At 38.9% G+C, this 15,901-nt stretch overlaps 1 protein-coding gene across 1 annotated transcript in view; it reads right to left on the reverse strand.

The window, feature by feature from the left end:
• LARGE (like-glycosyltransferase) overlaps nucleotides 1-15,901 on the reverse strand; it is a 301,741-nt gene that overhangs the window by 128,919 nt on the left and 156,921 nt on the right. The window contains exons 4-5 of the mRNA XM_009332983.1: nucleotides 15,214-15,296; nucleotides 4,592-4,715 (exon numbers count right to left, since the gene is read on the reverse strand). Coding sequence (XP_009331258.1) covers nucleotides 4,592-4,715; nucleotides 15,214-15,296 — 207 coding nt within the window. The remainder of the gene's footprint in view (nucleotides 1-4,591; nucleotides 4,716-15,213; nucleotides 15,297-15,901) is intronic.

A 15,901-nucleotide genomic window follows, 5' to 3' on the forward strand; every position in this document is an offset into this window, starting at 1 on the left:
GCAGGAATTTTCTGGGAATCTCTGGGACAACCAGATTCTCCACCCAGGAAGTTAATCAACACATTTATGCATACAAATTGGTCTAGGCACAGCAGGAACTGCCTGGGAAATCTCAAGAACTGTCTGAAATTCCCGCTGGGACAGCTCCTGTAACAATCTCTCAAATACTTCTTGTGCAGATGGCCAGCAGTTCAGTCAATCACCTAGTTTCAACTTGGTCTGCTGTCTCAAACCAGCCCTTTATCTCATCTATACAGACGACTAGCCTGGGAGTTCCTGGACCGCTCTGGGAATTAGTAACTTAAGTGCATTGGGAGTGCGCACAGGCACAGCCCTGAGACCCAGCTACATTACAATTATAATTAAAGAATTAAACTTTATTTTTCTGCTTAAATCTCATAGCCCTTGCCCATCTATCTGACAAAATGATGTCAGCGTCTGACCTAGTGAACTGCCTTCACAGTTCAGATGGAAGTGGCTAAGGAGTGACTCATCTCATGCTTAAGTAAATGCCTAAGGTTAGGTGATATTTATGCCACACCTTATCCCAGCTTGGTTTTGCTCTCTGGATCACAACACTGATTTTGACTGAGCGTGCAGACTACATAACATTTCTGATACGAAATCACCTAAGGCAGCACTGATAGAGAGATTTGTGGTCTATTGTTTCTGGGAACAGTAAAAGCTGGAATATTGTCCATATATGCAGCAAACTATGGAGCTTTTCACATTTCACATTTCACTTGTTCATCTATTGCAGAAACCTATTCACCATCCCTACCTTCAAGTTCACAAATCAATTGCAGCACGTTTGTGGGTTGAACCAGTTAAAGGACATGACTTTTCTGTTTTACCAGTGATGAAGAGACTACGTTTATCTGGGCCATCAAGATTCACACACAGCAGAGCAGGCAACTGCTCATTCTACCTTCTGCTTCCCTTAGTTCACCTGATGTTGTCAGCAGTCTGTCAGGCAACATCTGTAAAAACAAACTCGCCTCATCTGTATTCCACACATCACACATACAGTACTGCTTTATCAGCTGCTCCTTCTGCTCTGGGCCAATGCAGATCACAATGGGTTTAATGCCTATACTTCCTTGTGAGTGAACTGACATGAGATTCCACGTTGAATAATGAAGCGTAGAAGCTAAGTGCTCATGTTGCACATCTTCAATAGTTAGCTCTGGAGTTTCTTCATGTAAGGCTGGACTGAAAAAAACACAATATCCTGCAGCCTGATATTTGCAAGCCACAGCTGTAATGGGTCTTTTAGATCACTGTTTCACAGGTATGTTTTTTTCTTTTATTTAATGTTCAAAGAAGACAATTTTCAGTTTCCAGTTATTTTGTGGGATGCATTGCTGTAATAGCTACATCTACTGCATTAGGACCAAAGCTGAATAACATGGCTAATGTGATCATATGAAGTGAATCTACAGTGCCAAGTAACCTTCCAGTTTGTAGTCACAGCCATATGTGACCACATAAATTTGGAAGAGTTACGTGTGGGCCATACTGAGTAGAACAAGAATGAAGTCTGCAGCTATGGAATGGCTCAATTACTGGCACCATTATCAGCTGCCCACACTTCAAGGATGCTTATTGCTGATTACTAACTGCATGTAGCAAGTTTAGTTAATGGGAGAGAGTTGCACTGGCTGTACAGTTCACAATCTGAACAGCTTCTAAGTTGAGGGAGAGCTTTTAAGCACATATCTCCCTTGTAGTTATTGGCAAGGCAATGAGGAGACAGGCCAAGTTATGTTCGGGAAGGTTACAAGCATCTTAGTAGAACTGGCTGTTACACTCATCAAACTAGCTGTTTAAAAGACATATATCCAGCAAGCTCCCATTTCAACTGTGTCTGACCCTTTTCCTGGAAATGTTGTTATCTTGGCTCCCACCCACCTCTAGGGAGAGAATGAACGTAGGGTCTTTGTGGTGCAGGATGAACATGAACAGCTGTGTCACCTTGGAAAAGGAAAAATAAGTCTTCTCTAAATTTTAAAAGGAACGTTTGACATGCCTAATTCACAGCAGCAGACAAAGTAGATACGTTGGTTTGCTGGCCCTAGAAATTCTGGGATAATCGGTGGTACCTTGTCTTCCCTTTCTTGCACTGAAGCGTCCAGTTCTCCTCTAAAACCTGAGAGAAAACAACACCTACTGCAGAGCCTTATTTTCTATACCTTCCTTCAGGACACTGGTTGCTCTAAATCTAAGCTAAACAGAATGTATTTTAAGAATTGCAGGATATCTTAAGAAACATTGCCAAATATTTTAGTCTCCAAATTCTGCCTTTTAAAAAATTAATACTCTAGTAGAAAGTGTTGCCTGAATTCTAAACTCAAAAACAAAAAAGCATCCATACTATTTATGGAGGATCTAACATTATGTTCTTCCTTCCACTGTTTGAGCAGGAACAGGAGCAGGAGCAGAAGCAGGACTTTTCCCAGGACTTAAGGGCTCAAGCTAACATGCCAGCTCCTGCTGCATTAGAAGTAAGAGGCTGGAAGCTTATACTTTTCCAGAGGGAAAAAAACAAACATGAAATGGAATGTTTTCTGTAGCAGCTAAAATGTGTTCCAAAATCATGAAACATTGGTGAATGAAAGCTAAGCAGAAAATTCCCATGCCATTGTTCAGTCTAAACCCTTTCAAATGTCAGCAATTGGTATTGATTACAGGTTTAAAAGAGAACTACAGAGGGTCATTAAAACTGAAACATAGTGTATACTGTAACACTGGATTCATAGATCACTTTAGAGAAAGGTAGACTTTGTAGTAAACATTCCAGAATCAGCTCTATGTTTTCTTAACACTGGACAGCATAATATAGCTCCCAAGAGTACAGGTGAAATACACTAACCCAAAACAATCATTAAATCCTCTCTAGAGGCTACAAATGGATGTTTCTCTAGAGGAAACAAATGAGATGAGCTCCTATAGCTGTCTGTAAACAGCTGTCTGTAAACAGCTCCTCTGTCTTCTTTGCTAAAACTTGCAGAATGATCTGGATATGAGCCAGCATCATACCTGGCTTTTTAAAACTCCATTTATATTTAAAACTCTTTGCTGTCCTTTGGCAGTGTCTGTCACATCCATCTATGCTGAGTACTACTTTATACTATGTTTTTTGGCTACTGAAATCAGGGAAATTGCTTGGTATGCAGTATGATGAGCTCTGAGCAAGAGTGGCAGACCTGGAAAGATGTATTTATGCATCAATACCTGCATCCAGTAAGAAAGCGGTCCCCAACCTAAAGCCTATGAGTTACATGCAAGACAGTCCAGTGCTGCTTTAGGTCACCAGCCATACAAAAATTAAAGTTGAGTGAAGAGGGTGAGACAAAACAAGACTTTGCTCTGTAGCCTCATATCTGCACAGTGTTTTGCCTATAAATCAGCAAGTTGGGGATCACTGAAGTAAGCTCTTTTGGTTATTATTTACTTAACTGGATTGGACCATACCCAAATGACCAGAAGGAAAACACTGAGAGGTCTGTCTTGCCCAGCTGAGAGGCTAATTAAGCACTGTAAAATCCTACAATTTGCAGAAAAGCACATGTAATATAGACACGTACAAGATTTACAAGAACAAATCTCCTCCTTGATATGAAGCTATAAAGAACAGAAGGAAGATCTCTAGCTAATTAGGTTAGTATCAGCTTACGGCTTCATGTAGAAGGACCAATAAAACAATAAAAACAAAATATTTTTATCAAGGATCATTTTTTTCCTTTTCCATCTCTTTCTACAACTTTCTGTACTCAAGATTCTACAACACGGTGTGCTTTGAATTTACCCCTTAATTAGCAGAGCAATTTGCTAAAGTTTGTTTTTTTCTTGTTTCAGGGTGCTGTTCAGAACAGTCTGATAAGTCATACAAATTATTGCCACCAACTCCAAATGCTAAAATCTGAATACTTCATTTTACTTCCGCAGCTAGAAAACGTGCAGCTCAAACTCAATGCCGTGCCTCTGTGATCTAATTTAAACTTTCTAACTATGAAAAGAGAATTACTTATGCTTTGAGTAAGTGATTTTTTTTTTCCCTTGGAACTCTCCTTTCTTCATATTCATTCCTTTTGAAAGGGCATCCAGATAAAGAAGATAGCTATTTCAAAATGGAATACTGATACCTCGTCAGAGTGTGTACTTACGGTGTTACACACCCATGCTTAAGGAATGCAGGGAAGTTGAGTGTTTCCAGTAACAGACTTGGGCTTATTGAATAAGATACTTAAGATTCCACCACTGCTACTAGGAAGAAGTATCCTTAGCAAAATATAACGTGATCAGATGCAATTCAACCTGGGCAACCAGAATTCTCTTGATAACAAGTAAAATTCTAAGCTGCTAAACAACATATTCCATTAGTGGAGAAACTGCACTGCTTTTAGCGATTTAGTATCTTCTAGTTAAGTGTAACTGGGGTTACAATCACGTGGGTTAGAATTAGTTTTAGCTAGGGAGAATATTTTAGCCAGCAGTTCTCCCCCAGGTGCCCAATCAAGAGAGATGAATAAAAAAGGGATGACATGAAACCAGAGGTGTATGAGTAACATTTGTGTTTGTCTTTCTTTACCTTGAGCTCATCTGCATCATAGAAGTCTACGCGCACAGCAGGGACCATCCATGTCTGGAACAGAGTCGCCAGGATCTGTTTGGCAATTGCATCTGCAATGAGGTGGAAGTGGAGTGGGTTTCGCCTGATATGAGAAGGGAGAGAAATGCATTAATTCAAAGGTTTCTAATTCCTACTGTAAAAGGTCAACATCAGAACTTACAAAACTTTATCTATGTCTAAGGTCTCAAGGTAAAGTGTACAGCATGTTCGGTGGAGTCCTGCTCTGTGACCAAAGTGCTGAGACACTGACAATTTGAATAAACGTGACAATAATAGAAATACTGGATCAGTTTCTAGGTGGTTGTAAATAAATATAGTTCCTTTGACTTCAGTGGAATGTGATGATTTATAATAGCTAAGGATTTGGTCCCTTCTACCGGTTTCTTAAAAGAAGGCCAAGTTAATCCCCCTCTGGGGACTCGAGCTGTGAAAGTGATTACTTTCAGTTTTCTAGGTCAACCTGGTAATTTATCTTTGTGGTAAGAACACTTGTCTGTGGAGAAATAGGGAGGGAAGGGAAGGTTAAAAAATAATCATCTGAATGAGGTGAAATTCCAGGACCATTGAGTTTACAGCCATCTTTTCTACACAGGAAACTTGGGGTATCAACAGCTGTCCTATGGGAACCCAAAATTAGATGTTTCAGGTGAGTGCCTTCTAGCTACTGCCATAGTAAATAGAATGGAGATTGTAAATCTCCCAATGTCCTTGTTCCTAAGAGGGATGGAGGTTGAAGAAAAGCAGGAACAAAGAAAATATTTTACTTCAAAACACCAGATTTGGGTTCACCTGTGTACTTACAGGACTTGGGCTAAGTGAAAAGCTTCAAAACAAGACGAGTGAAGCCAGTATTAGCAAGAGTGGCAAGGTTTGACAAAGTGCATGGATTTTTCCATAGCAATGTGAACTTGCACATTACAAATACCATCTTTAAATCCCTTAACCTTGCTTCTCTCTTTGAGGAACAGTAAGCAACAACTTCTGTGGTAGGACTATGAAAACCTACCAGTGGAAGTTAGCCACGATTTGTAGTCTTCCATGTTTATCTCTAGCTTAGCAACTTTCCCTGTCAGCAGAGAAGGACAGAGTTTGCAAAAGCCACTAAGACAAATGGTTCATTTAGACTTTAGCATTGGCTCAACCTTTCTTCGATCACAGAAATGGAGTCTCATTTCTGTGAAATTTGTAAAGGTAAATGGGTGTACTTGTTAACTGATATTTTTCATCTAAAAAGAGAAGCATTTAGTTTCAGATGCTGGTTAAAGTGGAAGATGACTGATGCTACTGCATTCTGCTGTGTCAATGAGAAGTGAGGAAATCTATGTTAGTCCAGGCCAATGTACTTTCATTACACTTTTGGGCTTAACCCAAAATATGAAGGTTATTTCTTTCTCCATTTCCTGCATTGATGAACACTATGTGCCTTTCTCTTTAATGTTACTCTTCTTGCTTTGATGAGTAATACTGTTTCTCACTGAACAAAGTCCACAAGAAAACGTAAAAATACATATGATGGTTCATAACACACCTCCCAGCAGAAACAGGAGATTGGTGTGAGAAGCAACGTATGGCTGGATTTTGCAATGTTAGAAATACCGTACCTAAGATCCAATCCAATACCCAGGGATGTCAGTGAAGCTGTTGTACTGGCTTCAAGGGCACTGTGGATCAAATTACGTGCTTACAGGAAAACCAGAAAAGGGCTGGTTAGAAGCCTTAAATGTGAGATGAGATAATCATGATGGCAGAATAAACCCACAGCTGATCTGTGTTTAACAATATCCAAACCACTAAGCCACAACATGCTTTCCAAAACGACAAAGGTCTTTCGATCTCCAGCTTGCCCCGGAGTGAGGAGGGGAGAGGGAAAGGCGTAGGCTGCCAGCTGCTGAGCATCCCATTACCAAGCTAAAGGGATCAGAGCAATTATATCTGCTTCACCAGCCCAGCAGGAGAGAAGAAGAGGACATCCTGGCTCACGCAGATTCCGCAGTAACCAGGCACCTTGCCAAGAAAAAATCGGGAAATAGCAGTGATCAGGAAACACATTTCATTAGCGGAGAAAAGGCCAAGAGAAACAAAGTATAACACCAGTGGCTTTGGGTACAGGCAAAGCCATATCTCAAGGCAAATAGGTGTTGAATGTCAACATACACATTCCACATAGGTCCCTCTGCTTAGCAGGGGCTGAGTCTGGTATCCAGTAGGACTATTTCCCAGCTGGTGTTCTTTAGTAATTTCTTTTCCTTTTTTTCAGGGTCATTTATCTATATATTGCAAAGTAGAATAAGAAGAGCAAAAAATCAGTTAAAAACAAGAAAGCTAAATCTTCTTTCAAACCATCATTTAGTTAAATGGAATTGATATAAAATATTTGAAGATGAAACACACTAGTTGAAAAGAAAAAATCTGATACAAAGACACTCAGATGTTCAGTGGCAGTTCATACTTATCTGAATGACCCAGAGTGTATGAAACTTAAATGGGAACAGGTGGGTGACATTTTCTTTAGTTCAGCTCCTACTGGGAAAAAGAAAAAAGGAGTAGCTATACTCCTACACAGAAATCTCTTTCAAGTTGTTAGCCTCATGGTAAAGATTCAGCTGGAAGGAAAGTATGTGTCAGAGGCAAAGCAGAAGATTATCACTTACAAAAATATATCCCCAAAACAGAAGAGTGACCCGCTGACATCTACAACTAAATGTGCATCAGTCACAGAAAATTTTACTCCAGACGAGATTTTAGTTATGTGAAATGTGAGGCTTAGCATGGTGCTAGAAGCCAACAGAGCACAGATGCAAACCTGGAAGACCTTCTGAAGGTAACAGTACCAGCATACACACAGATGACATCTTTTACCTCTTCTGGTGTCTGCAATATGCAAAGCCTAAAAGATATGGATTGCTTCAAAGTGTTTATGAAACAAGTTCAGAAGCTTAAAGATCAACCAGCATCCATTGTAAAAGATACAGACGAGATTCTGTAAGATGAGAAATCTTTCTCAAGAGATATGAGAAAGGGATGTCATCTTTCCTCTTAATTGTTTGCCAACATGACTGAATCACTGCCTGCAAGAATTAGGGGTGACAATCAGGATATTGGGAAGGATTCCACTGAAAGCTACCTTTCATTACACTCAGATGTTTTGCTGTACCATTTGGTGTCAGTGAAAGCTATTCCATTCTTCAGATTGGTTTTTGACCAGGACAGAGACACTTTGGGATACGAGGTTTATAAAACTGAAATCAAACTGTATTGTTCCTATGACAAGTTAAGGGATAGCCATGTGGAGAGCTATCCTTCACAGGCATTTAGCAGCTACAGTTTAAAAAGTTTGGGAGATACCTGAGTCTTCAGAGGGAGGCTTGAGAATCCCTCACTTGGGTAACAAAGAAGGGTGGCGTGGCCTTTGAAGAACTTTAACGAGCAGCTGAAGACACTGAAGTTTGCTAGTGGAAGTTGAGTGGCATGAAACTGGAAAAATATGATGCTCTGGTTAAAGAACATCTACCTTTCTGTTGTGAAGGTAGATCAAGTTATGAAAAGGATTTCAATGCTGTGGTTTCCTGCAACAGCAGGGGAGTTAATGAGACGACCCGACAGGTTCCTTCCAATTCCCTGAGCCTCAGGACTTCAGCGCAGGACATCTTTCTTGGGTTGAAGGGAACCTGGAATCAAGTCTTGGAGACAGTGATGACCAACACAAACCTCCTCTTCCCTCATTCCAAATGTGAGGTGGACTTCCTTTGACTTCAACTTCTCTAAACAACTCAAAGCACAGCTGTATGTTGTGTTTATTTTTAATGTGTATGTTATCCCATATAACTCATTTTCCACTGGGCACGTCAAGAGAGCAAAAGAACCACACATGGTAGAGGTTGGTTATATCCTGTACTGCTAGAAAGCACTATACCGTAAATGATGACAGTATATGCAGCTATGGAATAATATAGGTCAATATATGACAATTTTGATAAACCTCTCTTACAAAACCAATAGGTTTTGGAAAATTCCCAGTATTCACGTGAATTCATATGTTTGGAAGTCAATGTTTCTAGTGTCCCGAGTTTCAGAACAGCCAGCCTTTGAACTCTGAGACCCAGGTCTTCTGGATTCCTCACTGTTGAAGCAGGTATTGAAACAGCCAGAGAATTTCTCCCAAGGCCCAGAAATCACCTAATCTCATTTACCTCAAAGATTTTGAACATCTGAATTTTTACCAACTACAACTTTTCACAGTTTCTGCTACATGGAAAATGCTGACGCACTGATGTCTTAATGCAGAAGAATGCCATTTCAAAATATGGGTATTTCCCATCAAGTGGAAAATCAAGTGGATTTTAACCACTCTGTTTAGAAAACCGCAAATCTTCATATATTAAATTATTTCCACTTATCTTAAGATCAGAACACTATTTGACAAAGTAAACCATACGTAAAGAGCACACATTTATTTTCCTAAATTGCTTTCCTCAAAAGTGAATTAAAAGAGATTCTGGCCAAGATTTTCAAGCATGGATGCTTAAATATAGGCTCTTAGGCCTAAATATAGGAGCTTAAATGAATGCTCTCATTTTCAGAATTGCTGAGGTCCTATAAAACTTAGTAAAATGAAAAGAAGTCAGTAATTTTAAAAGTCAGGCTATGAATTTAGGAGCCTATTCCGAGGTACCCATTTCTATATTTTTTTTTTTATCGTGACGTCTTATTTTTACATTTCAAAACTTCTTATTCTTCATCAGAGTTTTGATCTGCTTGCTCAAGCATTTGTGGTCCATTCTTTTCGAACAGCCACTGCCACAGAGTTAAATACAAAAATCTACAATTGAAAAAGGGAGTAGTGAACCAAGACTCACTCTTCCCTTCTGTATTATTCCATAGCTCAATTGTTAGCAATTCAAAAAGCAGCTGCTTAGTTGCACAGTTTGCTCTCTGCAACAGAGGAATTTTATTTTCTAAGAATATAAAAAGGTCAGTAGCCCAGGGGGTTTATTTCCAAAACCTATACTTTATTAAGGGAAGCACAACAAGGTAATACCTTTTATATCTGTAACAAATGGTTACAAGAACTTCAAACAGAAATTATAAAAGGCAGCTTGGGAAATTTTTTTTTCCTAATGCCCATATGACAATCCTTCTCTCATACAGGGAGAATTTTAATGTGAAAATCATTACAGATGTTTCATACCCCTTCACATCCAGTATTGATTAAAATGCTCCCCAAACTATTGGAGAGATCTTAAAGATGCACTAGCTGCCTCATTCATGGATCTTCTTGTTTTGTGTTAACTTATAGAAGCACTTTGGGAAATAATAAGAGATTTCATGGGCAGATTTTTTTAAAAATTGCTTTCTCCATTATGCCTCCATTGTTAGGACAGCCAGAAAATACGAAAAGAAGTGTGTAGTATTGATGCATCTATATGGATCAGAGAACCAGTTCACGCTTTATAGTTTCTGCCAGAAGAATCTCCCACAAAATAGACTGACACATTAGAAAAGTTGGAAACAATGACAGAGGTTTTAAATTCTCAAATTAACTCCATTAAGGCAAAGTGGTCTCCATGGAATACAGCCATTAGATTACATAAGCTTTAATTACCAGCCAGTGTTGACTTGTGACTCTTACTTGGAAATTACATGTCATTCTTTTTATTTAATTTAGATTTTCATTTGCTTTGCCTTATTCTACTTTTTCTAAGAAAAAAAGCTTGTTCATACAGCAATCTAGAACACAGTTTAATATCCTAATCTTAAAAATGCTTAGACATATGCTTAACTTTAAGGTTATAAGCAGCCTTCTTAAAACAAAGAGGCTACTTCATATTAGAAAGCATTTGTCTAGTTGACTGTTTTTGTTTACACTACGAAACCCCATTCACCATTACTGTGCCACTATTGCTGTTGGATAGACGGAGCGTACAGCTAAAGAAGTAACCACAGTGACTTCTCCAAAGAAGAGGGACTAACAAAGGAAAAAAAAAAGGCAGTATTAGCTGACACAAAAGAGAAGTTAATTTTTCACAGATTCTCAGGTCAACCTAACTGCCAGCAACATGTTATAATTGTGTAATTTTGGCCTTTCGTTGTTCCCAAATGAAACACTGTGTTTAGCATGTCTTTGGAAAAGATAAGAGTACATTAAAAATCATTTTAGCTCTTACTCAAGTTAAGACTTACCTAAGCAGAGACAGAAATTACCTTTGCAATATGAAACTATAACTCGTGGGCTGTTTCTGTGGCATTCTAAGCTTTACAATTTTCAGAAACAGAGTAAAACATTGAAAATGACCAATGCAACTTGGACCAGTAGTTGCAAAAGTTTCAAGGAGAGCTATTAGCCACAGGACACTGCTTCAGTTTTGAAAAAGAAATGCAGATGCTTTTTGCATACTAGTAGTATGCACCGTTTCCAAAAGCACCTGCATTTCGTTTTGCCCATTTGACCCAGTATCTTTCATTTTTGGTGTTTAGTCTTTTGCTTTGGAAAAACTAAAGTTAAGTTGCACTTAGGACACAGTGATATGAGCTTGGCTGTGTTAAACTGGCTCAGACAGAAGATTTTTCACCCCTGCAACAGATTTATAAAGTCTGTCATAATTAGGAACTAGATGCCCAAGACAGGAAAGCAGGAAAGTTGCAGACTAGGACTAAGTACTCATTCTACAAGCTTCCCCCTGTGCAGCACTGCCAACGTATATTTATCACAGTCTGCAAACCCTGCACTATCCCAGCTCTGCTGAGTCTCCTCCTGAGAACAGACTGTCAGTTATGTCAAACTGGGTGTTGAAAGCTGCTGGGATTTTGTGGCTTGAGCATACGTTTTCTAAAGACAAAACTGGAATCAGGCTCCTTTTCCATTGGGAATGAAACACATTTCTGAACTACGTTCTTATACGGAATCAACCACACCACCCCTTCCCTCTCCTCTTCCCACTCTCTGGAACCCAAAGACAGATATAGTTTCTCAAATGGTTTGAACAAGTAGCTTGCCGAAGTCTCACAATATATATGGTATGACTAGAATCAGAAACTTGCTTTTTTTAAACCTGAGGAGAGCTGAAATGTTCAATATGCAGGATTTGCTGTACATGCATGCAAGAGAGAAGAGACTGCACACTCCATCTATAGAAACTCTTGGAGTTTTTATTCTTAATGACCCAGCACCCCTGCTGTTTTGTGTCTCTCTATCTAGCACTCTAGCTCAAAGTTGGGAGTATAACAAACATGTTAATGCATGGAGGGAAGATGGTTAGACTGACATGGCTTCGTTTTCTCAGAATTTTTCTATTAGAGAAGCAGGGATTCCCTACAGAAGTAGGGAATTTAGGTACCTCTTTTTGTATCAAAATGCATAGCTAAAACATGCTTTAATTACTAAACTACATGGAAATGCTAATAAAAGCACATGACATTGCCATGAATTCCAGACAGATTCACTGAAATCAGTGCTTTTACAACAAACACCAAGTGATGTGCAGCAGGAACAGATGAGGATATTAAGTGTCGTTGCTTTGAGGGGCCAGTTGTTTAACCAGTAGATTGTATTCAGGGTGTTGCAGGGCAGGATTGAGGTGTAATGGTACAGCTGCCCAAGGAGAACCCACACTGTGCCTGGCTACATAATAACAGCTGTGATTTCTACACAAGCGTCTTTCAATTATACAATACACTCTCTTACACTCTTGTTGCAGGCCAATTCTGCACTTGCTGTATCAGGTTTTGTTGAACACTGATCATCAGAAACTTCAAAAAGGAAAAAAAAAGCTCTGACAATACGTTTGGAGGCATGTTCATTCTGTTCTTGCAAAACTATATTTGAGATTGAATGTGGTGATACTACAAATGAAGGACCAGTAGTCTAACTTTAAAGATTACGACAGAAAAAGCAAACTTCTTCTCCACTGGAAACATACAGTCCTTTCAAATGTCTGTTTTGCTTGGCTTATTGGACAATGTCAGCTAGGATGCATTCCTTGGTGCACATCTAGGGGTTAGAAGAAGACACATTTCCATGCGTGTTTTCACTGATGACCCTCAAGTGAGATGGTGAACTTGCTACTGATATCATGAAGCATCCACCATCTGAACCAACCACCTCCCAACTCTCCTAACTCATTCCTCCTAATGCACCTGTCTCCATCCTTCCTTCCTACAATTAAGTAGATCCTAGCAAATAAAAGAAGCCTTCTTTCCAATCATCATAATTTTTGAAGTGCATACCAGTTTCCAGGATAACATTGTTTGCACATGGCAACCAGTGCAAGGAATCTTGGTTCTAAATCAATTTTCAGCTGAGTTTGTTGTTTGCTTGTTGTTTATTCTCCAGCCTTCTTCACCATTGCCACTCCAAAGACAAAGAACCAAGAAAGGAGTGTTTCTGAGGCATGGACCTCTGCATATGTAGCCATAGCATCAACAGATGCTTAAGAAGCCTGTGTTTTCTAGAAGATAAGGAAGAAATGTCTGTAAGAAGCTCTGTCTCTTCTTTGAGAACATATTCCCTTTTAGCGAACAATTTAATGCCTAGTGAGAAAAGCTAGTTCTAGGCAGGAATGGACTTAGATTTGTCTTTAAGTATGTTTTGAGCAAACAAGCGAGATAGGTTATCTTGAATGTAACTAACTGTACTAAAGTTTCGTTAGCTATACTGGACTTTATCTTGATCACCTCTGCTGAGCTAGACCAATCCTTTGAGATGAGCAGTACTGCTAGCCAAACAGCAAAAATGTTCTTGACAAGGGCAGAATTCACCAGACTTAGAAATACCAATGTTACTTCCCTTTGTTTTGGTTTCATATTTTTAATTAAATATATTTCCAAATTACATAATTCTGCCAATATATGGCAGAATTGTTTATAAGTTTGCTAATTGTTCAGATGAGTGGCTTATGTAAAACGGGGACATTTCCTATAAGTAACTCAGAAAGAGACTGTATAAACCTTTGAGCTGTGAGAATCCTATTATTTACAGCACATTTAGAAACCTACAGAATATTAGTCTTCTCAAAATGGATGCAAGTACTAGGAGAGAAAAACGCTGAGAAGCTAACCACTAGGATAACTTATGGCACCATAAGAATGCGTATTTGCAAGAAATACCTTAGAAACAGCAATCAAAATAGGCAAAACACCCCACATCTTTGCAATATAAAGCCAGTTTACACTGAATAATTCAGAAGTCTAATTGCAAATAGATATAGTTTTAAAATTTAACAGGATTTTAACATTCAGAAAAATTCTGCACAGAGCATGATACAGATTTTTACTGTTGTTTTGGTTTTGTTATGTTTATTTTAGCATTGTTTTTCCTGCTCCTAGCCCTCATTTAACATGAAAATGCTACTCTGGAAAGACTTGCAAAGGCTATGTGTTGATAGTGAAAGTTGCTCTCACATTTTGGAGAATTTCCCCTCTCCACCTGCACTCTAGCCAACATCTTAAACAATATTTACTGATACTTTTTCCACATTGTACAAGGTGAGAATTTACATTCTTTTATGAAGCTTACCAAAAATGGGTAATAGTTAAAATGGTGTACTAAAGCCATTGTAAGGGAGTGATTACTAAGACTGTTCCAGCAGAGGATTGGAGGTAAACATAAGGGGCAAGGTTGGGGACTGGAATTCTTCACTCCAGCTAGCTATAAGAAGATATTAGCACATGACATGAACAATAGTCATCCTACCTGGTATAAAATATCTTTCAATATAAAGCAGCGTATTGAAACTACCTCCTTAGTAAACTCTTTATACTCTATGCATGTTTTATTAGTCTTCTTGTCCTGTTTGAGTCAATCAATCTGATTAGTCTCTCAGGTCCCTATTTTGATCCACCTTCTGCAACACCATTGGAAAACATCTGAGAGACATTACTAAACTGGACAAGGGATATACTCATATGCCCACACACAGTTTAATACCATTTCTCTTTTTCTGGAGCTGCTGTTTATTAAGGGAATTGGTTGTTTTGTCTTCATTGTACATGCCTCTCGATTTTGGGATCTAACTGTGCTCCATGTGCTAAAACCAGGTTGCAAAGCCTTCTGCGGGGCTGCAAGTAGCTCTTCCAAAGCCAGAATAAATGATCTGACTTTAATGAAATAATACTGACAGTAGTAACAGGTTTACTTTGAAAAATAAATGTTCAAATGGGAAGCTGGGATAGTCAAGTAACCAGTGTGTATTTATGTGTATGGCTTTTAAATTAACATCTACACCTGTGCCATAAACTGATACCAGAAATAGGCTAAATGAATACAATGCTGTTATTACTATTATTATTATTTTACAACATTCAGGAGGGTGCAGATGCTTTACAGTACAGATGGATACTGTCACTATTCCCACAATGCAACAGGAGTAGCAGGTGGATCTCTGATCCCTCTAATTCACTGCAGAAATCTTTACACAGATGAATCTATTTGTGGTGGTCATAAATTTCATGCTTCCTTCCTTCCAAAGGAAAAGCAACCAGGGAAGGGAATCTGACTTTCTTTTGAAGTAAGAGAGTAAATGTAAAAAGAGCTTATTTAGCCATAATCAGATATACAATACACAAGAGAAGAAAGCTACCTTTACCTGTGAAATAAGACAGACTTGACAAGTGTGACAACATCCCGACTGGCATTGTACCCTGCACAAACAATGGCAACGTGGATGGTCTGTGGGAGAAAAGGAACAAAAAGAACAAAAATTAAAGCCTGCTCCTGTGTTCTATCTTTCATTAAGGAGAGCACATACATGACAGTGCTATTATTTAGTGCAGTGATTGTTAAAGATTTGAGTGGGCATTTTGCAGCTGTTTGCAGCCCACTTGAGGCAGTTTGTTAAAAACATCTTAATTGAGTTATAACACCATCATCATTCCAAAGTCATTACTATCCCTAAATTACATCAGATATCTGAACAGAATTGCATTTACTAGCTAAGAGCATATGTGTGTGCATGTGTACACACACACATACCCATTTAGCAGCACACAAAATTCTGAGCATGCAAACATGCAGACACTTTAACCTTCTGAATTGAAGTTTAAAATTGTGTCTGATAATTAGAAGCAAATATGCTCTTAGAAATTTTGCATTATTTCCATCTTAAGGACAGCAACTAAGGAGACGGAGAGCAAGCTCTGATGGATGAGCATGAGTGGGAGAACTGGTTTGCCAGGGGCTGGGTGCATCCCAGTGATAAGATAGGAGACAAGCTGTGAAGGCACGTGGTCACTTCCCTGCCTATGAATACCACAGTATGGGCTGCACTGGGCAGT

Source organism: Pygoscelis adeliae, unplaced genomic scaffold (genome assembly GCF_000699105.1).
Source record: "Pygoscelis adeliae isolate BGI_AS28 unplaced genomic scaffold, ASM69910v1 Scaffold38, whole genome shotgun sequence".
NCBI lineage: Eukaryota > Metazoa > Chordata > Aves > Sphenisciformes > Spheniscidae > Pygoscelis > Pygoscelis adeliae.